Source organism: Balaenoptera ricei, chromosome 12 (assembly GCF_028023285.1).
Source record: "Balaenoptera ricei isolate mBalRic1 chromosome 12, mBalRic1.hap2, whole genome shotgun sequence".
Taxonomy (NCBI): Eukaryota; Metazoa; Chordata; class Mammalia; order Artiodactyla; family Balaenopteridae; genus Balaenoptera; species Balaenoptera ricei.
The window spans coordinates 42,948,646-42,973,693 of NC_082650.1; the positions used below are offsets into that span (position 1 = coordinate 42,948,646).

A 25,048-nucleotide genomic window follows, 5' to 3' on the forward strand; every position below is an offset into this window, starting at 1 on the left:
TATAGTACAATTTATTTACCCATTTCTTGATTATGGACATTTGAGGTTTTTTTCTTCCTCCAGTTTTTGCTATTAAAAACTACATTGCTTAGACATGCTTGTGAATCTCTCTATGTGCACATGTACAAAAGTTCATCTTGGATATGCCTAGAAAAAGAGTTGCTGGGTTGTAGGGAATATGATGGTCAACTTATAAGGCGCTGCCAAACTGTTTTCAAAGATGGTTGTATAAATTTACTTTCCCATCAGCAATGGATGAAGAATTGCTTGGTCCATTTTCTCCAACATTTAGTGTTTTCATCTCTTTGTTGTCTGTTTTGCATTTCCATGGTCACAAATGAGGTTTGAGTCTTTTATGATTTGGAGCCAAATGAAATGCCTTTTCATGTGTTTTGCCCACTTTTCTTTTTCATTACTATCATTTTTATCTTGAATTTAATACCAGTGTACTTGAAGGTATATTGACTCGAGAGTAGGAAACCTGGGTCATGGTTAATGTCTGATGATTACTTGCCACATTTTCTTGAGCAGGTCATTTACTCTCTGAATCTCTTTGTTCCTCTGAAAATTGGAAAAAATAATACTCATTCTGCATATTTCACCATCCTGTGGTGAGAATCGAATTAGATTAGGTACGTCAAGAGCTTTGTAAACTATAAATTGTTATACAAATGTTGAGTGTTATAATTGTATCTCATATCATTTATTAAATCCATGGAATTTGGAAGGAAATAGTGGAGTAAGAACATCACTTGATAGGAACATTTGCAAATTCAATTATGTCTTATCTCAGGCTAGCTGTCCAAATAGTTCTTTAACCTATATTAATCTTAGATGCCATTTTTATTGAAGTTTTAAAATACTTTAGTTATAAATAAATCTCTTTGTACATAGAACCCAATCTTTCTTTTTGTCATGCTGGCAGTCTCAATTAAATGCCTGACATGTGTTTTAATTCTGTCTTTTTTAAAATAAATAAGACAGTGGTCCATAGTGAAGCTGAAGATGGTGTAGGAAATACTTTTGCTAACATACAAACTCATGTATGTGTGGGTACATGCATGCGGGTATGTATGTGTGTGTGTGTAGAGTGGTCATTACTTTATTGAGAACTTTTTGTTTCCTTCTCGTTCGACATCATCTTTTTCCATAATCAAATTTTAAGAATATTGTTTAAATGATAACTTATAGTAGGCTGAATAGTGGCCCCTAATGATAGCACGTTCTAGTCCCTGGAACCTGTAAATGTAGCCTTAAACAGAAAAAGGATCTCTGCAGATATACTTACATTAAGGAGTTTGACATGGGGAAATTACCCTGCATTATCCAGGAGGACCCCAAATGCAAACACAAGTGTCCTTATAAAGGAGAGACAGAGAGAGATTCGACATGCAGAAGAGAAGATCGTGTGACCATGGAGGCAGAGACTGAAGTGATGTGGCCACAACCAAGGAGTGCTGGCGGCCACCAGAAGCTGGAAGCAGCAGGGAATGGAGTCTTCCCAGAACCTCCAGGGGAGTGGCTCTGCTGACACCTTGACTTTGGCCCAGTGAAACTTATTTTGGATTTATGGCCTCTAGAACTGTGAGAGAATAAACCTCTGTTGTCTGAAGCCACCAAGTTTGTGGCCAGTTGTTTCAGTGGCAATAAGAAACACTAACCCTTCTTCATGTGTCTCAGGAGGAAGGGCACTTAGTTATAAGAACTAGTTATAGATCAGTGATTCCTAACTTCTTCTTCAAGATTGAATTAAAAATGTGTTAATTGAGCCATGTAAGGTGCCTGAATGGCACTAGATGCAGCAAGGAGCATAAAAGGAATAAGAAATACTACCTTTCCCTCAGAGATGCTTTTCATCTAGTTGAAGAATCAAAACAAATAGATGCAAAACATTTAGCACACAATTCAAGACAGTGCCTAAATCAAGGGGTAAATAACTCCAGTGGTGTGAACAAAATAAGCAAAGTTAAGGGCCACGATGACCAAGATGGGTCATAGGCAGGGAGTCTGTCAAACTCCTGGGATGGAAAGGAAAGCTCATGATGGGAATAAGTTTAGCAGTTAGGAAGGGCTCCCTTGCAAAGGGAAAATAAGCAGTAAGATGTCAGCTTAATGGTAGAGGAAGCAGGGAGCCATTAGCTGTTTGGAGGCAGAAGGATCAAATGATGAAAGCCGTGTCTCAGGAAGGCTCATTTGTTCCTCATGGGGCAGGTTGTACACTCTAGTTTGCTTGTTGGTCTCCTTTCTCCTAATAGGCAGTATGACATTATATTTTAGAATAATTCTTTTCTGAGAAACATTTGGGACAGCTGTGATGCTCCTTGGGATCGTTAGAAACACCCTGGGATGTCAGAAGCAAGAACCATAAATCCTTCTCTCAGTATTCCCAGTTAGATGTACTTGATATATCCCCATTATCTCACCAGCCAGAAAAACAAGAACATTCTTTCTTTAATATCCAAATTGCAATGGAGCCCTACTCATGGACTGCAGGAAGCCCGTTTTCCTTCTGAAGTTACCTCTCAATTGCTTTCTGGACATCCTAGAGGAAGGTGTGTAACCTGTTGAACCCTGGCTCTCTGGACCTCCACGGATCTTCTGGTGCAGACTGCGTTTGACTTCTGCAGGCTGCTCTGGTTCCCTGTGCCTGGCGCTCTGAGCAGGGACTCTCGTGGTTCCCTCTAGTCCTCATGGCCAAGCAAAGTCTGGGCTGTGGTGGCGATAAACAGACACCCAGCATAAAGAGTAACAGGCACTGCTGCTGCACGGGCACCCCTCACGGTTGTGTGCCCAGATCAGTCTCCGAGCATGCAGAGCATGGGGTATTAAAGGAAACTTCTATCTGGCTTCCACATGGAAGGGCCAGACCAACTCCCGCCAAAGAGCATGCCCAGGCATCTTCCTACCTTGGAGTCTAGTCTCAGGAAGAGAAGTTCCTTCCCTCCTCCATCCGAGGCCAGCTCACTCCCACACCAAGATGGCTGACAGGGGGAACGTCCATTTTCTTCAGGAAGGCTTAAGCCACACACATGCTTAGGCTTCCTCCACGGACCAGAGGAGGCGTGCAGGTGGTTAGTTATATGTTAGGACACCAGTGGTCAAACCTGGCGAGCCCTGGTCCGTGCCGGCCCACTCCTCCTCATGGCCTTCCTCAGCTTTCAGCTTAGGGTGAAGGGAAGGTCAGGCTGCTTCTCACTCCCTGTGTGACTCAGGTTCACAACGTCTTGTGGGTACATATTTGGGCCTGAAGACACACAAATAACTTTAAGAAACAGTAAGAATCTTTGAGGACGGTCCAATCTCAATGCCAAATTTCCTAATATTCTTCTTTAACTCGACAAAGTCTCATGAAATGTACACCGTTTTTATTACTACGCAGAACATTCAACACCTCAAGTTGCAACATCCTCAGTTTAACAATAGTTCCACATTTTCCCCAAAACAAAGTGTGGTGTTTTTGCTCCATGTAATGGTTGATTTTATGTGTCAACTTGACTGGGCTAAGGATGCCCAAATAGCTGTCAAACATGATTTCTGGGTGTGTCTGTGAGGGTGTCTCCAGAAGAGATCAGCATTTGGATGGGTAGACTGAGTAGAGGTCACCCTCACCAGTGTGGATGGGCATCGTCCAATCTGTAGAGGACCTGAACAGAACAAAAAGTCTCAGGAAGGATGAATTCACTCTCTCTCTACTTGAGCTGAGCCATCCACCTTCTCCTGCCCTTGGACGTTGGACATCGGTGCTCCTGGTTCTCGGCTTTCAGACTCAGACCGGAAAATACGCCATCAGCCTCGGGATTCTCAGGCTTTTGGATTCAGGCTGAATTATACCACTGGTTTTCCTGGTTCTCCAGCTTGCAGATGGCAGAGAGACTGTGGGACTTCTTGTCTTCCATAACACTGAGAGCCAATTCTGATAATAAATCTCCTCTATATATCTATATATCTATATCTTATTCGTTCTGTTTCTCTGCAGAACTCTGACTAATACATTCCACATTTGTAAAAAATATATAAATGGCCCATTCTACTAATTATTTTCAATGAAAGGAAATGTGAGGCATAAAATTGCTAGCAGCTTTAATTAGTGTTCCTTCAGCTTTCAAGAGTAAATTAAAACCCGGTCTCCACCGTACTCCATTACATATTTATTGAACTATAAATGTCATTCAACAGCTATTCATTTATTCATTCATTCATTCAACAAATATTTTTAAATGGCTACTATGTGCCCAGCGCTGCTCTAGACACTGGAATACAGCAGTGAACAAAGCAAAATCCCTGCCCTCAGGGTGTCTGGTGTTTCATTCTGATGAGGGAAAGCATAAACAAATAAAACTGGAATGTATCAACTGCTAATACTTGCTGAAAAGGAATAAAAAGTAGAGTAAAGGGATAAAGAGTGGCTGGGGGAGGATAGTTTCAGAAGGGTAAAAAGGGCAGGTTTTTCTGATAAGGATATATATGAGTCCTGAATCAAGGGAAGTGGTATGGCAGAGGCTAACAGCGCTCCAGTATCCTTTATCCTTGTTGTCTTCAGTGATAGCACCTCAGAGTTTTTGCTAAGCAAATGGATGACATTTGTACTGACTCATTTCCCAGCTTTCCTTGCACCTCTGTGTGCCATGGACTAATTTTGGGCCAATTGGATGTGAGAAAAAGTGATGTGTGCAACTTCTGGGTCATCTTTTTAAAGACATTTGTCTTTTTCCTGCTAACTGGGAAATGGTGACAACTGGAACGACCTTGGAGACCTGCATAGTGAGACGGCTGAGCTGCCCTACCATCCCTGCACTTCTACAGAGGGAGAAATAAAATTCTCTTCTGAATTAAGTGGCTGTGTTTTGTTAGAGTAGCTTAGCTTGCAGCTCAGCTAATTCAAAGAAAGAGCCGTGTGGGTATTAGGGAGGTACCTCTCTAAGCAGAGGGAATAGTGTTGGCAAAGGGCTATAAAGTAGGAACTTACAAGGAATGTTGGAGAACAGCAAGAAGGTCAGTGGGGTTGGAGTGAAGTAGTAGGAGACGAAATCAGGAAAGAATCGGAGGACAGCTCACTTTATGCCTTGAAACCTTCATTAGGGCTTGGGATTTTACTCTTGTGAACTATAGATGTACCACTGGAGCAAAAGAATGACATTATGGGATTTCTGTTTTGAAAAGGTCACCCCGGCTGTTGGGTTGAGAATAGAGCAGGGAAGCAAGGGTGGAAATCCAGAGAGACTAGTTTAGAGGTTATCGCAGTAGTCCCGGCAAGATAGTACTCTGGCTTGGACTAAGGTGCTAGTGGGGGGTACACTTACAGTGTATTTCTAAAGTAGAGGTGCTTGGATGTGCTGATGGATTGTAAATGAGAGAAAGAAGTAAGGGTGATGAGTATAGAAGGAAAAGGGGTTGACGTGGGAATGAGAAAATCACATGAGGAGGTCTAGGGTTGGAGCAGGCAGTGGGACTTATATTTTCTTTGCTCATGAGCGTCATATGACCACCTTCTTTTTGCATAATTATAATTAATTTTATCTCAGCCTCCACCAATCAGACTTTGCAGATCGAACTCCACCCTCTCTCTCTCGCCTCTATTTGACCTTCTGTCACATCTTCCTGTCTTTAGCCTAAGCATTATTTAGCCCATTCATCCCTTTGGGGAGATGTTCAGTGTCAGCAGAAGATAGTAATCTCTGAGTGACATACCTCAATTATTTTCTCTCTCAAAAGCACTTAGGGAAAGAGAAATGAGAACAGGGATATGGAATCAATGTTGAAGATACGCACTGTCACTAGAGAAACGATGGGAGGTTAAAATAACGATGAAGGTCAGGAGGAAGGAGAAATCCAAGCCTGGGACTGTGAGAACAAGTGAGAGTCGAGCAGTGGGAGACAAAGAGCAGCTATCAGTGGTCTCCATGACCATGAGGTGAGCCAGAGGTGAGGGGGGAAATAACGACAGTCCATGCTGGGGATGAGCAAACAGAAGGAATGACCTCGCTTCTCCTTCATTCATAAGTGGTGCAGTCTTCAGGTGCCCCATAAATTGATGGGATTAAGCAATCTTGAGGAAGTGGCCCCAAGAGAATTGTCACACTTTTCAAGATCTGCTTATAAATTAGATTCGAGCTCAGTTGTTCTTATAGGAAAGCATGGCAAATGTTATCATAATCCTCTGTCCAAGTCTGTACAAATGACTTAAGGTGGGAAGCCCTTGTTCATTTCCAGGGGAAAGTTATCCATGGCAATTTCAATACATCTAGGGACACCCAAAGTCAAGCTCCAGGGATGGCTTTGTTTTTTCATTTGCTAAGACGATGTTTACAGAATGGGCAGTCATTGAAACTGGAACAGGATACCCTTAAAGCCACTTTGGAGATTGCAAAATATCCAGCACTATACTAGGCATTATGAAGCAAACATGGAGGGAAATATGTTTTAAACCGGTGAGTGACAGGTTGAAAGCATGTTTATGCAAGAGGTACCTTCTTAATTATGATCTCCCATTATGACTTATAGCTAACAATCAAATTTAACATGAAAATTAGTATGACTAGAATCTCAGCATTGTTTACATATGTTTTTGTGTGACCAGGCTTCTAGGGTGCATAGGAAATATAATCAAATTATACATATCTTTTAAGTTCAAAAACCGTGGCAAACTCCAGTCTGTCTGGAGTCTACATATCAATTTTGATTGATTTGAAATATGATCAAAATGTACATATCTTATGAGTTCAAAAACCATGGCAAACTCCAGTCTGTTTTTAACTGGGCTTTTCTTGAAATCAAGAATACAGAGGGCAAAATGGTTGCTTCAAAATATAAGTACACCTGATATTGACTCCCTGTCATGTTCACCACCAACACGATCATCCCCACCGTCCACCATCAGTAAACATTTGTAAAGTGTCTACAGTGTTTAAGGTACTGAACTGGAAAAGGGAAATCAAAAGACTATAAAACATAATTACTTTTTTCAAAGGGCTTAAGATCCAGTTACAGAGAGAAGATACAAATTAATAGATTAATACAGGTACAAAGTGTGTACAAGTCAGAAGCAGCTAGGTTATGCTGCAGAAACAAATAACCTCCACATTTTGGAGGATTATAACAGCAGAGATTATTTCTCATTCCTTCAACATGGTCATCACAGGTTGGCATGGGGGTTTTGCTCCTTGCAGTCACTCAGGAACCCAGGCTAATGAGGGCTCCACACTGACTGACTTTTATGATCACTGCAGCAGGAGAAAAGGAAGGTGATGAATCACTCAGTGGTTCTTAAATTTTTTTTTAAATTTATTATTAATTTATTATTATTATTTTTATTTTTGGCTGTGTTGGGTCTTCGTTTCTGTGTGAGGGCTTTCTCCAGTTGCGGCGAGTGGGGGCCACTCTTCATCGCGGTGCACGGGCCTCTCACTATCGCGGCCTCTCTTGTTGCGGAGCAGAGGCTCCAGACGCTCAGGCTCAGTAGTTGTGGCTCACGGGCCCAGTTGCTCCACGGCATGTGGGATCTTCCCAGACCAGGGCTCGAACCCGTGTCCCCTGCATTGGCAGGCAGATTCTCAACCACTGCGCCACCAGGGAAGCCCCACACTCAGTGGTTCTTAATGCTTCCTCCTAGATGTTACACTTGTCACGTCTGCTCATATGTCATTGTCTAAAGCAGGTACATGTCCACACCTAACTTCAAGGGGGGTGGGAGAGTGTGATTCTACCATATGCTAGGAGGGGAACTATCCATATTTGGTGGACAACATAAATGATCACTACAAAATGTACATGTTAAGGGTCAAATACATTATATGGACTGTGTCCACATGCTGTAGACATTTAGAGGAGTGAGCGAGCAATAAAATCTAAGATTTTAATTTATGCATTCACTTATTCATTCATCATTTATTCAGGGTACATTTATAGAGCATTTTCTAGCACTAGGTACTCTCCTGCATAATGGTCCTACAGCATTAAACAATCCTGACAAAAATCCCTGCCCTCCTGAAGATTACCTTTTAGTAGGGGAAGACTTGAGCTAGGCCTTGCAGGATGAGTAGAATTTAGACAGGTATACAAGGAAAAGCATTCTAAGCACAGGGAATAGAGTTTGTTTCACATGAAACCAGAACAGTATCAGGCATCAAAGAATGGCAGAATCACTTAATGAATATAACTTACTCCACTTCTGTGTACCTAAGGGCCATTGATAAAAACCATGATCACATAGTTAAAAAAATAGTTTGGATAACATGGAATTAACATGGATGCTTTTAATTAGTAATTAAAATTAATTAAAAAGAATATAATTTTTAATCATTCTATATTCTTAGTATATTTTATATGTAAAATATAATGATTTAGATATGTTTCACTGGTAATTTGCTTTTTAACATCTTTATTCCTTGAAATGTTTGGTAGTGGGATAATTTGAGTAATGATTATTGTGAATAAGTATGACCACTCCCACATTTCTAAGGACCTAGTTATTCCTTAAAGACCCTCAGAAACCTTAAAACTTTTTTTTTTTTGCATACCTACAGAATATGTCATCGCCTTTGAAAATAAATTTACTAGGATTCTGAAAGAGGGCAAAGTAAAAACAAACTTACAGCTACTCTTATATACATAAATTCATAAAAACAAATAAAATGAAATACTCATATTGAGATCTTTAGTTCATTTTTTACCTAAGAGTTGTTGATGAGGTCCTCGCTAAACTCTAAACTTAGGCAGATGAAAAATGTTGTTGAAAATACAACCAGGCAACAGATTAGTGAGAACCAAGAGATGATATCACTTAACTTGAACAATATTTATCTGTGGGGAAGGGAGTGTAAATATCCTCAGAGGTTGAAAACTTACAGATGATTTATGAAAAAACATAAAGATACTACCTCAAATGTTTTAAGATGGCTACTATCATAAAGACAGAAAAATAACAAGTATTGGAGAAATTGGAACTCTTATGCTATGTTGGTAGGAATGTAAAGTGCAGCCACTATGGAAGATGGTGTGACAGTTTCTCAAAAAAATTAAAAATAGAATTACCACATGATCCAGCAATTCCATTTTGGGGTATATACCCAAAATAATGGAAAATAGGGACTCAAAACTATTTGTACACCCATGTTCTTAGCAGCATTATTCATAATAGCCACTTATATGAGGTACCTAGAGAAGTCAAATTCACAGAGACAGAAAGTAGAAGGGTGGTTTCCAGAGCCTGGAGGGAGGGTGGAGGAAGAAGAGTTTATTGTTTAATGTGAACAGAGTTTCAGTTTTGCAAGATGAAAACAGTTCTGGAGATGGATGGTTGGACAACATTGTGAATGTGCTTGATGCTACTGAACTGTACACTTCAAAATGGTTATGACGGTGGACTTTATGTTATGTGTATTTTACCATAGTTAAACATAATTTTAAAATATATAAAAACAAACAAACAACAAGAAGAAATTTTAAAACTTCTGGGCTTTGTAAAATCAGCAGCCATTTATTTTCTCTTCAGTCTTAGGCATCTCGTTTGTGTTTTGCTCAGAGAGTAATTCCCTAATGTGATGCTTACACATTCCCACTGTCCAAACCTTGATCGCTCTGCCTGCTGCTACATTCCAAGAGTTCCTGTCCTAATTAACATTTCAGTCTAATAAGATTTTCTGGCTCCTAAAGTGTGATCTATCAATTGTTGACATACCTTGGGATATGGCCAGGCATAACCCAGTTAACTGCAGTGGGACAGGCAGCCTGGGAGGGGCTGGAGAAACAAGCACCATGGAACAGGTGCCAAGAAAAAAATGCAGTCGGCAGAGTAGGTAGCAGGGCAGGAATGAGTATAGGGATGGCCCATCATCACAAGGCTGCAGGGAGTCCCAGTGGAATTCTGGCACGTCGTGACCTTCTGGGATACAACAAGAACTTAGATGGGCAGAAGGTACTGGGCAAGGTTGTCAGCAGCTCATGGTTAGGATTGTTCCAAGAAGGGAGATTGATAAGAGCATGGCAGAGCCTCAAGCCTCAAACGGCTAGAGAATTCCAGCAGGTTGGAATTCTGGCAGGTCGAAAAGGCAACATTCTCAGCACTCAGAATCCTAGTTACCAGATCTTGAACAGAGATGGTCCAGAAAGGGTGACTGGACCTAACTTCTAGACTGTGGAGCTAAAGTTTATGCACCCGCAGCCCCTTGCCTAAAGTCAGGATTGGCAGAGGCTGAGCCGGGCATAGCTTACAGCCAGGAGCACCAGGGACTAGCTAACTAGTCAACCATGACTCGTGATAAAATAGAGTTGAATCATCCATTCTAAAGCCATGCAGCTTTGGGAGTTGTTAGCATTCTAGGCTGCTTCTCTAATGTAAGGAGACTATCAGTGAAGAATCTAGCTTTCTGAAAATCACAATGCATGTCAGAATTTATAAATCTATGGCACAAAAAACATTTTGAGGTAGAAGCAGTCTAAGCTTTGTGTCTTGGCTGGAAGAAAAAGAGGAAAAATCTTGGCGAAATATCCATTCCTAATATTTCTCTGGTGTAATCAGCGAATGCCACATGCTCTTCACTGACCTCATAGAGACAAGGATGCTGAGCGGAGAGTAAGTGTTGAGCCTGGTGAGCAGACCCACAATCAGAAACAGAATTCTGTATATTTAACATATTATTATAAACACACACACACACACACACACACACACACACACAATCCATTTCAAGTCCAGATGGAAATGTACACAAAACCTTGGGCTTCACAGCAGAGAGAAAGCTGCTGTAAACCAGCGAAGAAATCCTCATGTTGTCCTTCCAGAGCTTTGGTTAAGTGCCTGCTGTGTAGTCAGAGTTTCTGAACGGGGCAGTGCTGGTATTCTATTGAGGAGGAAACTAAGTCTGGGAGCTTAACTTATTTTCTCAAGACCTCTTGTCTGGGCAACGGCAGCCCTGAGATAGAATCTAACAGTGAAGAGGGTGAAGGAGAATTAGAAGATCAGGTCCAGCTGGATAGGCGCTCACAACAGCACTCATCACTGTGTCGTAAGAAGCCCTCCTCACCACCGTCTGCTCTAGGAAATCTCTGGTTTGGAAGTGCAGTTAGGGGGCCCCCCTGCTTAGCCAGCTTAGACCTTAAGGCACAGTGACTGCCTTTAGCCTTCAAAAAATCCAGGTAGGGAATTCCACGGGGGTTCAGTGGTTAGGACTCTGTGCTTTCACTGCTAAGGGTGTGAGTTCGATCCCTGGTCGGGGAACTGAGATACAGCTAGCCGCGCAGCGTGGCCAAAAAAAAAAAAAAAAAAATCACGTAAAAATTACAATTTGCAGGGTGATAGAGTTTTGTGATCTTTGCTGAGAAGTAGGAGGAAGAACCGGCCCTCCAGGGAACCCCCCCCCCTCAGCATCACAGTTACCCACCCTCTCCTCCAGCTACCCTGACCTCAGTGGCTCCACAGGCCTGCAGGCCAGACCTCTGTTCATTCTTCCTTTCCCAGACTGGAGACAATGCCAAGTGCCAGGGCCAGCCTTGAAATAAGAAAGTGGATATTTAAAATAAACCCTGGACTCAGAAATGCTTCAACTCATAGTGTGTTGTAATTGACCAAAAATACATCAGTATTCATTTCTTATTGCTGCTGTAATATATTACCACAAACTTAGTGGCTGAAAATAACATACATCTATTATCTTATAGTTCTGGAGGTCAGAAGTCTGAAATGGGTCTCACTGAGATAAAATCAAGGTGCTGTAAGGATTCATTTCCTTTCTGGAGCATCTAGGAGAGAATCCGTTTTCTTGCTTTTTCCAGCTTCTAGAGGCTGTCTAAATTCTTTGGCTTGTGAGTCCTTTCCACCTTCTAAGCCAATAATGGCTGGTGGAGTCTTTCTTGCTAGTTGTTTACTTTATCCATTAGAGCATGTTAATCAAAGTTGTTTTAAATTTTCAGTCTGATAATGCCAACATCCCGGCCATGTCTGGTTCTGACGACTGCTCTGTCTCTTCAAATTGTGTCTTTTGTCTTTTAGTATGCCTTGTCATTTTTTCTTGATAGCCGGACATGATGTACCGGGTAGAAGGAGCTGCTGTGAACAGTAGGTGGTGGTGAGGTTGGGGGGAGGGGGTGTCTGCAATTAGGTGTCCAGCTGTGAACAGTAGGTGGTGGTGAGGTTGGGGGGAGGGGGTGTCTGCAATTAGGTGTCCAGTCTTTTTTTTTTTTTTTTTTTAAAGAGAATAACCAGAAATGCAATGTGTGATTCTTTTATTTATTTATTTATTTATTTATTTATTTATGGCTGCGTTGGGTCTTCGTTTCTGTGCCAGGGCTTTCTCCAGTTGCGGCAAGCGGGGGCCACTCCTCACCGCGGTGCGCGGGCCTCTCACCATCGCGGCCCCTCCCGTTGCGGAGCACAGGCTCCAGACACGCAGGCTCAGCAATTGTGGCTCACGGGCCGAGTTGCTCCGCGGCACGCGGGATCTTCCCAGACCAGGGCTCGAACCTGTGTCCCCTGCACTGGCAGGCAGACTCTCAACCACTGCGCTACCAGGGAAGCCCAGGTGTCCAGTCTTTTAGTGAGCCTGTGCCTCTGGGCTGGGAACTCATAAGTGTTTCTCGGGTTTTTCGCCTCCCCCCTTGGTGGAACATGATGGCTAAGTGGGCTGGAGTTGGGTATTTCCTTTCCCACTATCAGTTAGACTTAGAGAATACCCCAGCAGGTTAGGCTCCATTAACGAGTTTCTCCAGAGGGCAGGCCTTGCTAAAAGCAGAATGCTCTGACCTTGCTGGACGTATGAGAGGGTTTTTTTCTCCAGTATTTACTGTGGGAACTTGGTTAAGCTCCTGGAGAGAAATCTCACAATATTGTGGGGACGTCCTATGACTGGGGCCTCCTGGAGTTTTTAACTCTCAGTGCTGTCTGCACTGAACCTCCAGCAACTCATCAGTTATAATTCACTATAACCCTGGCACAGGTTCCTGTGGCGCTTTCCCCTCTCGAGCCTCCGTTAGGGAGGCAGAAACGCCCTGTATTCACCTGTCTGTCTGTCTAGTCTTGTGGGCAGTGGCTTGCCCTGTGTCCTCCTCTCTCTTATGAGTCCGAGAAGAGTTGTTGATTTTTCAGGCTGTTTAGCTTTTTACTTCTTGTTAAGATGGAGAGACAACTTCCAGGTTCCTTACAGCAGACCCGGAAACCAGAGCCATGGAACCTTTCTACATGGCATCCAGCTAACTCTGAGGCTCCTGCTTCCCTCTTCCACTCGTAAGGACCCTTGTGATTACAGTGGTCCCAGCCAGACAGCCCAGCCTATTCTTCCCATTACAAGATCAGCTGATTAGCAACCTTAATTTCATCTGCAATTTTAATTTCCCCTTGCCACATAACAGAACCAACATATGCACAGGTGCCAGGGATAGGACATGGGCATCTTTGAGGGGCCATTATTCTGCCCACCACTAGATCCTTCCTCAGAACTTTTTTGGGGGAGGAGGCCGGGGGGCAGAAAACACTGGGGCATCATGAAGAGAAGAGCCCGGGAACCTCAAAGCATCAGAACAATTATCCCCATTTCCTAAACCCTGAGATGGCTCCACAATATACCTTAAAAACCTGTTGTCCTTCTGTCCTGTCTCCCAGTTTACTTTAGGAGAATTTTTTAAACTTCATCTGTTTGGGGAGGAATGGATTTCTCATTATATACAAATACTATGTGTTTCAGAAGATGAAGGAGAGGGTCTCTTCCCCAGGGCCAGTGGCCAGGGCTCATAAGTCTCAATCCAAGAATGATAGTAATGACAGTAATGAGTCCTGAGATCAGTGTAGGGGGTGAGGAACAGTGCGGGGGTAGTGGAGAGTGAGGAAGGAAGAGGGAGAAGAAGGGATGGAGAGAGGGAGTAAAGAAGGAAAGAAGGAAAGGGAAAATGAAGACAAAAATTAAATAGACTGGTATAGAAAATATCGGGGTGCCTCACATGTTCTAAGGATAAAAATTATTTCAGTCACATCTGGACGTAGGCACTGGCTTGCTGTGTGAGTGCATTTCACGGTGGGGGCAGCAGTCTGAACCTAGGGGCTCCCAGGCAGCTGCAGGTGTTTGCAGGGAGAGGTTTCTCCCAATCCCTACTGAGAAAAGTGCATCTGCTTATCTGTGCAGAAGCTTCAAAAGGACATTAGGGGACCAAGGAGGCAAAAAGGATGGGGATGTGGAGAAAGGAGATCAGAACAGAAGAGGTAGAGATGGGAGTTCAAAGGGAGAAAGAGAAAGCAAAATGAAATTAAGAACATTAATCCTGTTGGATTAAGAACAAAAAAAGTAGACTCAGACAAGAAATCAGCCAGGAAGATAAGTATGGATTCAAATGCTTTCCCGGGAAAGTGCAAAGGAGAGAAAACCCCCAAATCAAAACCAAAACCCAAACCACCCTGCGCTCAGCATTCCCTCGTTTTGCAGCTGCTCAGCCGAACCTCCAGCAGCCCTCTCTCCATCGCAGGCACTTGTGGTGGGCGCTGGTGCCCGAGGCTGGCCATCTGGGCTTGCTGGTGTCTGCCTGGCGCTGTGGCCTCCAGCTGTCCCTGTAGGTGCAAATCCTAGCGGGAGAAAGTGAAAATGACAGGGGACCTGGTCTGAGTGATGGGCAAGGAGGTGGAATGACAGCACTGCTGCAGTCAGCGTGCAGCCCCAAGGGCGGTTTCTGTTTAACGCTTGCTGAGGACCCAGTGTCCTTGACTATCGCCTCATCACAGACTCAGGGGCAACAGCTATTGAGCACTATTAAATGCAGACCAGGTACCATGAATCCTGTTACATTGAGAGGAAACTGGGTCTCAGAGGGATTCAAGAAATTGCACAGGATCAGTAAGTGGGAGTGCTACGACTCCAGCCACCCTCTGACCTCTGCACAGGGCTCTTTCCAACACAACTGCCCCTCAAGGACAAACTTTTCAAGGAGGCTGCCCCCGGCTATCACACCTGGAAACTGCGCTAGCCATTTTAGTCTCGGGCCTCCATGCCCTCACCCCCCACCAAGTCCCTACTCTGAATTTTGGACCAGTGGCCCTTTGGGGGTGGGGTGGGTAGGGTACTTCTGGTGGGAGAGTGGGAAACCCTAGAGATGTCTTCTTCTCTCATCAGCGTTCCTGAACAGGCATGGTGGATGGATGAAAGTAGCCCTCTCTTCCCAAGTTTAAAATGGAGTTTCGGGTCGCCTAAAAATCAAATCCTTAAAAGGAAAGTAAAATACTATTGTCAATTCATTCTTATACACAAACTTACAAACGCCTGGTTAAGGATTATATTCGCGTCTGTTTTATGGTCCCCTGATGTAAGCACAAGGTCAGTCTGCCAGTCCCTCTTCTTCCTGGTTATCTTTTCCACTGCTTTTTCTCTTTATGTCTCAAGCACCCAGTCCTGCCTGTGAGCTCAGGCAGCACTCAGAAGATTCTAATCGAGCGTGGCAATGGACCTGACAGGAAAGCTCTGGGAAAGACAGCCATTTCCAGTGAGCATCTGGGGAGCTGGAATAGGGACACTGGAGTCCTGCTCGCCTACCCCTTTAAGGAAAGAATGTCTGGAGAGTTGGGGGCTGAGATGGGGCCTGCAGACCTCCAGAGGGGTCCAGGTGACACGGGGACTGCTGTGAACTCTCTCACCTGTCATCTCGCTCCCGTGTGCCAGGCTGGTCACTAGGTAAGAGAAAGCATCATCCTGCTCCCACTTGAGGAAACATTAGATTAAGTCAAATCAAGCAGAAGTCTTTCCTTCAGGATTTGGTGAGTTTAATAAGCCAACAGTTGTGAGTCTCCCAAAGAAGAGTATGGTGTGAAGTCAGGAGCGGGGTCCTGAAGCTCTTTCTGGCAGTCTCCTTGCAGAAGAGGAACCACTAGGTGTGGGTGAGATATTATTAATCTTGTTACATGGCAGAGGGAAGTGGGTCTCACAGCAGTCCAGGGAATTGTGGTCCATACAACACAAAATCATGAATATAAGTTAGGTGTAGCTACAGCTTTGATGGGACCCACACAAACAAAGCTTAGGCTTCCTTAGCTCACAGTCAATCCATATTTTCTGAACATTTGTTTTTTGCGGGGGGCACACCATGTTTCAAAGAAACAGCCTTCCAGAACCCTGAGTCTAAATGTAAAGTGTCCAGGGTCTTGGGCAGCTAGCCTGGCTCTGCAAGGAAGGCATCTGGGCAGATGCTGCCGTCCAGCTTGAGTCCCCCTTTAGCACCGCTTTTCTAATCCACTGAACAAAGCAGTGGCCGCTGGGCTGGAGCTTCTCTGACACACAATGATAAAGAAAGGAAAGTCACCCGCACCGTAAAGGTGGCTTCAGGGAATTTGTTGTTTTTGTGGCTGTTAGATTAATCCTGGACACTATGCAAAAGGCCCAGACCTCCCAGAAGGTGGGTAGGAAGCGACAGCTTCTAAGAGAATGAGCCAACACCAGGGGATGCAGAAACAACTCAGAGGACAGTTCCTTTCATTCTGCTGGCTTTTAAAATGCTGCTCACTCTGTTTCATGTCACGCAAGTCCGTGTGTGACAACTGTTGAGGAACTTGGGCTGTGACATTAAGCAAACACTGCTTGATGTGTTTCTGATTACATTAACGGTGCCTTGCTCTCCAGCATGTTAACTCATCGTAGTTGATTATGCTGACACTGAAAGCTTGTGTTAACATGTGTGTTTGTATTTCTAGCTGTAATTTGGTTCAATACCAATACGAGTATCAATACGATCTGAATTAAATGTGAGATGATCAGCCTAAAACTAGAGCACAGAGGATTTAGATGAGCTCTGAAGATTTACCAAGAGAGACAGTTGCTAAACCCTGAGATAGGTTATTAAGGGAAGTTGTGGAATCTGTTTCCCTGGAGGTTACTAAACCAATGTCTATTCTATAGAAGGTTCCACGATCCTGACAGAAGGTAGAGAGCTTAGTTTGGCTGGCAAGGTCTTCTAACTAAAATCATAGGTACTCTACTCAAGGTAACCATTGAGGGCTCTTATACGCAGGTGGCATTTTGATTCCTTAACACCTTGCTTGCTGATGCTATTCCTGTTAGGAGAGTTAGAAATTCCATTTCAGGTCAGACTAGCCAGGTATGAACTTATTACCAACACGATGCTTTCTTAATTACTCTATAAAGTATGGTGATTATAAAGTAAGGCAACTATTGTTATTGTTGTTACTACTATAATAATAATAATAATTATTATTACCTACCATTTTTGAGCACTCACTATATACTAGGCACTGTGCTAGCTCTTTATATACATGACTTCATCTTCCTCTTATAACAAATATTTTAAGATGAGTATTATTATATCCATTTCATAGATGTTTAAACTGAGTTTTGAGGCTAATAACCTGTTGATCACCCAGCAGGATTCAGACCCAGGTCTGTCTGACTCTAAAGCCTGTGCTTTCATGTATTACAAGGTGTGGCTAATGTATCTAGAAGCACATCAGATCACATACAGTGTTGGCTCTTACGTGCAGTCCCATTGGGCAGCCATGCTCTTCTACTGTGCTCAACAGAGGCTGGGTTCTCTTTTGGACTTGCCTTCATCTCCACAGACACCTCAGAGGTTCACAGAGAATGACATAGTTCCCATCAATCCCTGAAATTTTAGATGGGATGAGAAAGACCTTCATGACAATCACCTATTTCATATGTAGGGGTTCTCACTAGGATAATAAAAGTTCTTCTGCTAAAAAAGTTTGCAAATATAATACACTCTTTTGAAAATTCTCAACATTTTTTGAAAATCCATTGAGCACTTGTCTTGGGTGGGGGGAACACCTGAGGATTATTCAAAACCAAGCCTGGTGAGTTGGGAGAATAATCAATCCAGTTATAAAAAACAAGGTATGAATGATAAAATAATGATGTCAATTTTCTTATGTGATATTGTGACACGTATACTGACAGTGTGTGCCCTGTATTTCCATCGCAACCAACTGTGGCCCCAACACTGACATCCATCTCAGAGCACAGTGACCTAGAAACATCTCACCTATTCATTGACCAATGTCCAAGAGAGGACCAAAATGATGACTTATATGAAATGCATTAATCTAGCAGCTGGTGAACTTTGGAGCAAGACAGATGGTGGAGGTGATGATTTTGTGTGAAATGTTTCCCCTCTCAGCGAGATTGCCAAAAATGTGCTCCTCTGCTATTTTTTCTATCGAGGAGGGGGTGGGAGGAACGACTCTTTTATTGGTGTCTGTAACAGATACATTTTCCTTAAACAAGATGTAGGTCAGTGATAGGCATGACCTTTACAAACACTTTTTGTGCATATTATAATAGGGAAAAAAATTTAGCCTCATGATGAAAAAACAGCACAATATTCTTTTGCTAAGAATTCTGAAATTATTATATTTAGAGTTTTGATATTTTTTTCTGAGAGTTTGGGTCATATCTTGGTTGTTTGCCACCTACAGCTAAATTTAGCCAAACTCGGGCTTATTTCCTTTCCTATTCTCCTTACGAACCCTTGTCACATCTGAAGTTCCCCGTTGTTGTCAACAGCTCCATTCTCCTGCCAGCCTCCTATGTTCCTAACTTGGTCAGATCTTTCCCTTCTATAATTTTGTCCAGGAAGTCACCAGTTCTAAGGATCCTTGCTCTGTGGGGCTTCTTGAAGTCACATGCTCTCTCCATTCCCACGGGGACAGGCTGCATTGGACCGAAGCATTGCATCTAGACATGGGGAATAGTTTTTAATCTCCCACCTTTAGTTCCTTCCTTATACGAACCATCTTAACCAGCAGCAAGCATTCTTTTCATCATTTGCCTGACAAAATTAAATTAGAGTTATTCAGCAAGTATTCTATCACCTTGCTACTCAACTCATTGTCTTGCAGGCCTTTACTATGCCCATCAGACCCTTGACTGCCTCTTCCTTCAACCGCCTTCCACCTCTGATGTATCCACAGACCATTCAGCCTGGCACTTCCCACCAAGTGATGCCACTTCATCCCTTTCCAACAGTGTTCAAGATTGTTCTTTGTCATGTTTTCCCAGAGAATACGTGGTTTCCATGTTTTCATCCCCACAACTTTCTTCAGTATCCTCTTATCCCTTAGGCACTGATACACAATACAACGAAAGTTTGAAATTAAAAATTTACGTGCCATTGTGTTTGTATTCCTACCTGCTCCATAAATTGTTCAAGCTTCTTTTGTGCAAGAGTCAGCCTCCATTTTTTTTTTTAATATTTAATTTATTTATTTATTTATTTATGGCTGTGTTGGGTCTTCGTTTCTGTGTGAGGGCTTTTCTCCAGTTGCGGCAAGTGGGGGCCATTCTTCATCGCGGTGCGCGGGCCTCTCACTATCGCGGCCTCTCTTGTTGCGGAGCACAGGCTCCAGACGCGCAGGCTCAGTAGTTGTGGCTCACGGGCCTAGTTGCTCCGCGGCATGTGGGATCTTCCCAGACCAGGGCTCGAACCCGTGTCCCCTGCATTGGCAGGCAGACTCTCAACCACTGCGCCACCAGGGAAGCCCCAGTCTCCATTTTTGACGTTGCACCTGGGCGTTGGACAGTCCCTACACACAAGATGGGTTTCCATTAGTCCCATCCCAGTCCAGGATCATCTTTAAAAATTCCACATTTTCCTGACAAACTTTGAAGTCAGGAGGTCCTTCCGTGCTATGTAACCAAACTTCTTCTGCTGGATTTAATCAACCCACTGAAAAATTTATCTCTTTTATAAAGAATTTTCTGTGTAAGGAAATCATTGAGTCTAAAAGCTGAGTTTAAAAATAATTCTTTCTTTATTCCAAAACTTATTTACTTTAATGTTGTATAGAAAAGAAAGATTTGGGCTTCCCTGGTGGCGCAGTGGTTGAGAATCTGCCTGCCAATGCAGGGGACATGGGTTCAAGCCCTGGTCTGGGACGATCCCGCGTGCCGCGGAGCAACTAGGCCCGTGAGCCACAATCCCTGAGCCTGCGCGTCTGGAGCCTGTGCTCCGCAACAAGAGAGGCTGCGATAGTGAGAGGCCCGCGCACAGCGATGAAGAGTGGCCTCCACTTGCCGCAACTGGAGAAAGCCCTCGCACAGAAGCGAAGACCCAACACAGCCATAAATAAATAAAAAAAAGAAAAGAAAAGAAAAGAAAGATTTAAGAATTTTTTAGAAAGCAGTTCCTGTCTGCAGACAAGTTGTTAAACAATCAACCCAGAGTTAAGATGCCTACTAAGCTATTCAAATAGGATATGTTTATTTTTTCAGTACCAGAATTTGTTAGGTAGATTCATATATATCAACTTATTTTACCCTCACAACAATTCTTTGAGATAGATTTATTATTCTCACATCATCGACAATGAAACCAAAGCTCAGTGCAGTAAAGTTCCAAGTTCAAGCTCACCAAACTACAAGTGGTGGAGTAGAATTGTTACTTCTGTTTCTTACCATCTAAACCCTGCCCTCTTTCCTAATGCCGAGCTGTTCTGTGCCAAGGGCCTAGGGTTAGCACTGAGCCCCTTAACGAGAAAGAGGCAAAGGACCATGCAGCATGGTTGACAATGGTAGTGAGGCAAACAGAGCCATGGGGAATGTGCCATGTTGATTAGATATTACATTCCCATATGCATTTGGAACTACTTCTGGGCATTATTTCAGTTCCATTGTTTTGTCTGTTTACTTATGGATTAGTCTGAAGCTTTATATTTCAGTATCTGATAGGGCTACCCCTCACTACATTTTTCCCTGGAGATTTTTCTTCTTGCTTGAGAATCAGCTTATCTAGTTGAGAATATCATTATGAAGTTATTTGGGGTCTTATGTCAGATTTATAGGTTAAGTCAGGAGAGTTGATATCTCGATAATATTTTGTGTCTTCCCAACACAAAACATATCAGGTTTTCCCATCTCTTCCAGTGTTCCTTTGTGTCTCTTTTTCATTTCCCTGTACTAGAGTCTTTTGTGTTTTCATTAGATCATAAAGGTAAACCCATTATTTTTTTAATAGTCTTCCTCTTGGTTTATTCTGTGTTTCAGTGTTGCTTTCTTTTCCTCTTTCTCTCTTTCTTTTTTTTTCTCTCTTTCACACAGCACGCATGGACACACATACTGACTTTTTCATCCACAGAGTCATCAAGGGCATTTGAAAGATATTGAACTAAAAGTTCCAGAATCTTCTGTGACAGGTACACAATAAGGTGTTCTTTCTCCCTAGAAGAACATGGCAATAAACTGTCATAAGCTTCATGATGGAGGGACTTTTATCTCTTGTTCATTGCCATTTTCGAAGTGCCTAGAACAGTACACATTTACACTCAGTTATTATTTGTTGACTGAAGGAATGAAAAATCCAGTACATGCCTCCCTAAATCCCACTGGAACAAGGCCCTTGGTTTATGTTTTCTGGCAGGTGAAACTCACTCTGGGTATTTTGTTGTAGAAAGTCTGTTGAGAAGAGAAGCAGTGTGTAGAGGAAAATTATCTTCCTGTGTATATGCTCTACTGACCTATTTCTCCATTAGAGTATTAATAATAAATGCCCAAGGCTCTACTGAAAATAAATAACCTTATTCCTTTTTGCTTCTTATTAGCCAAAGCCTTGCAATTCACATTTGCACAGTGATGGCTCTAAAATGCATCCTGGCAGATGGATACTTCTTGAGCTGTCATAAGACGATGAAGAAAATCCAGTTAAATGTGTGGGTTAAGTCGGCAGTGAACAGTCATCATTCTGAACCGTGTTATAAACTGAGGCTCCGGGGCTCTTCAGCGTTACAGCCTTTCCTGGCAGTGTGGGCTGCAAAGTGTGTACAGGAAACACAGTCACACTGTGGTTTCACACCGGAGCTCAGGTTGCCTCTCATGAATATGCATGACGAGGCTGGATCTCGCTCTGGCCACTTGAGTGTTCTTGAGCTTAACTTAACTCCCACAAACCCACTTCCTGCCTATCATTTGAAGATGTTCCTTGAGGAGGTGTGAAAAAGTGAGTTGTAACTCCAATTGTGGAGCATTTTCCTTTCCTTCTCTTCAAGATGACAAACTGCACCCTGATTTATTTTTATTCACTGTGAGTCATTTGCTAGTCTTATTTTATAAATAATATTTTCTACATCTTACTCAGAGGCAGATGGGAAAGTTCAAGGAAACACCCTCTTGGAAAGAGGAAAAGCCCTCCGGTCTGGATTTGCACATTGGTGCCTTTGCTGGAGTCCCCGATAAGCAGTACTGCCATGAGGAAATAAACAGATGGCGAATGGTCCTAGGCAAGCAGCATTTAGAGTGGGTTTTCTTTGTTTTAGAAGTGTCTGTTATTCTGCTCTCACTGCGAACTCTGTGTACTCCTGAGAATGCAAAAAACAAGCTGGAAACTCTTTCCTAATATTCCTAAAACAGGTCACCAGATCGAAAGATACTTGGGATACACGCGCGCGCGTGCGCACACGCACACACACACACACACACACACACACTTGCTAACGGTTATTGTGTGTTTCCTTTGTGAGAGGAAATGGGGGAGGGGAAGGGGGGCTCCAGCGCCTCTGAAGCCAAGAGGCAGCGCTCCAGGAACCCACGTGATGAACAGCATGTGCTGGGAAATGCCAGCCTGTGGCACTCCTCAACTTGGCATACAGACGCAACTCCTGTTTGACAAAATTTACGCAGCAGACAGGGAGTAGTAGGGGTCTTTTCTCTGGACAAACAGTAAAGGGTGAGAAATGGGCATATGTAGGTTGCTATGCAGTTATTTTGCTGTTTATATGGGAGCTTTGCCAAGCAGCACTTAGACCCTGGGAACATTTGCCTTAGTCCATGGAGGTCCCAGCCTTTTCATTCGAACCCACGCCAGTGTCTTTTCCTTTAATGACAATCGTTAGGGAGAAAATGTGCCTTCTTTCTAGATGTGCTGCTTTTATTTCTCCACAGTCTGATAACCCCTTCCTGAAGTCTGTTACTGATATTATCTTGGTTGTCATAGATTACTATGATTCTAATGAACTGTTTGTTTGTTTTTAACGTTAGACATTCTTTTCCTATGGAATGTTCATCCTTTAAAAATTGCTCAACACTGTTTTGGCATTTAAAGCTCATGTTTTAAGAGCTGATGATTTTGTCTCATGGTTAAATGGTGAAATAACAGGGTCAAAGTGAGGTTAATGGGATTTAGAATTTCAATTTGACTGGAGTCTTTCCTTCTGAAAAATGGTGAAAGAAAAGAATGGAGGGATGGAAGGAAAGAGAGGAGGTAGGGAGAGTGAGAAGGAGGAGAGTCTATTCAAGGAAAACTCTTGAATAGGTGAGATTATTGACTAACTCTAAGTTTATCTGAGCTAAACATTTTTTAATACATATTTTTTTAAATTAAAGAAGGTAAATAATTACATTCACATTTCTAAACACTTATTCTACCACATTTTTTCTTCCAGTATTATTGAGATATAATTGACATACAGCACTGTATAAGTTTAAGGTGTACAACATGATGATTTGACCTTCATGCATCATGAAGTGATTATCTCTATAAGTTCAGTGAGCATCCTTCATCTCCTATAGACACAATAAAAGAAAAAAAATTTTTTTCCTTATGATGACAACTCTTAGGATTTACTCCCTTAACTACTTTTGTATATATCATACAGCAGTGTTCATTATATTTATCATGTGGCACGTCACATCCCTAGTACTTATTTATCTTTTAACTGGCAGTTTGTACCTTTTGACCACCTTCATCCAATTTCCCATCCCCTGACAACCCCCTCCTCCCCACCTCTGGTAACCACCAATCTGATCTCTTTTTCTGTGAGTTTGTTTGGTTGGTTTTGAAGTATAACTGACCCACAACATAATCTTAGTTTCTGGTACACAACATAGAGATTCGGTATTTCTATACATTCCAAAATGATCACCACAAAGCTAAACCTTTTTACATGCTCTTCCCAATTCTCTTTGTTGGTTCAACAAATACGTTTCAAGAGTGTACTCTGTACTAGGAATAGAACAATACAGCATTTTTGGCTACCACTTAATCATAGACTCTTTGGATTTTATTCCCCAAAAGTATAATAAATCCTTTTTCCATCGTGCACCTCATATTCTGTCACCCCTGCCATTAGAAAAATTAGATTACCTGTGATTTTTGTTTCATGGCCAGTTTAGGGTTATGTTTCCCCATGTCCAGTTATCTTTACTCTGTTTAGCTCTCGTGGACCATACAACTTAATCCAAGGCCTTAGGAACATGCTGTATCTTACCAAGTCATGTGAGTGTGCTTTTCTGTGAAGTATTTGCAGCCCTCCATCTCATGCCTGAATTGCTTCCTCTGCATCTCTCTCACGAACTCCAGTTGCTTGGGCACTTAACTCTCTCCCCACAGAGGCTGTGAGTACCTTGAGGGCAGGGCCTGTGTCTTATTCATTTCTGAAGGGATGGCAACATAGTCAGCACTTAACAAGTATTTGTAGAAAAAAATGAATGTTGCCCAGAGCATCTTTGTTTCTATATTCTGACCTTCTGGACTTTTTATGGATTGGATTCTAAGAGTGAGTTTGTTGGTCGAAGTCTATATATATTTTTAGTTTTAATAGATGTTGCTAGATTGCTTTCCAAGAAAAGCTAAGGCAATTTTCTCCCATATTTCTACCAGTAATAGGTTTTATTGGTCTTTTAAATGTTTGCCAGTTTAATAGCTATAAAGTGATATCCCATTGTTTAATTTTTATTTTCTTGCTATTAATCAGTTTGAGTATCTTTATATGTGTTTGTTGGTCATTTAGATTTGCTGTTCTGTGAATTAACTTTTTATATACTTTGTCCATCTTGACACGCAAAAGTTTGCATTTATTTCAAGATATATAAAAACAAAAAATATAAAGCCCCTTTAAAATTCCAATTCTAGGTATGTATCCTATGGAAACACTTAGATACGTAAACAAAAATATATGCAAAGCATCCCATTAGAGTATTATTTGTAGTAATAAAAAATTAAGTGTAGTGAAAAGAAAGTAGTTTAATGAATTACGGTGTTTCCTTATTATGACAGAGAATGAGGAATTAAAAAGAATGAGGTAAATCTACATGTACTGCATAAAAGGAATTCAGCATATTGTTAA

The 25,048-nt window shown here is 42.4% G+C and overlaps 1 protein-coding gene and 1 long non-coding RNA gene across 7 annotated transcripts in view; one reads left to right on the plus strand and one right to left on the minus strand.

Moving 5' to 3' along the window:
• CEP85L (centrosomal protein 85 like) overlaps positions 1-25,048 on the plus strand; it is a 273,038-nt gene that overhangs the window by 40,218 nt on the left and 207,772 nt on the right. Inside the window, exon 1 of one of the 6 annotated variants that reach the window (XM_059941334.1) lies at positions 21,891-21,924. The exons of 1 other annotated variant lie outside the window; for it this stretch is intronic. Coding sequence is in view for 2 of the 5 variants with exons in the window: in XM_059941331.1 (XP_059797314.1) it covers positions 22,188-22,220 (33 nt within the window). In the remaining 3 variants the exon portion in view is untranslated. Of the gene's footprint in view, positions 1-21,890; positions 21,925-21,992; positions 22,009-22,064; positions 22,221-24,164; positions 24,318-24,385; positions 24,479-25,048 lie in introns of those variants that run through there. 4 more of the 6 variants (XM_059941336.1, XM_059941331.1, XM_059941335.1 and 1 more) reach the window with 4 other exon arrangements.
• On the minus strand, positions 14,286-24,450 carry LOC132375948 (uncharacterized). The gene is made up of 3 exons (XR_009506167.1): positions 24,191-24,450; positions 17,453-17,580; positions 14,286-14,542 (listed from the first exon to the last, which is right to left on the minus strand). It is a non-coding gene; the product is annotated as an uncharacterized LOC132375948 (long non-coding RNA).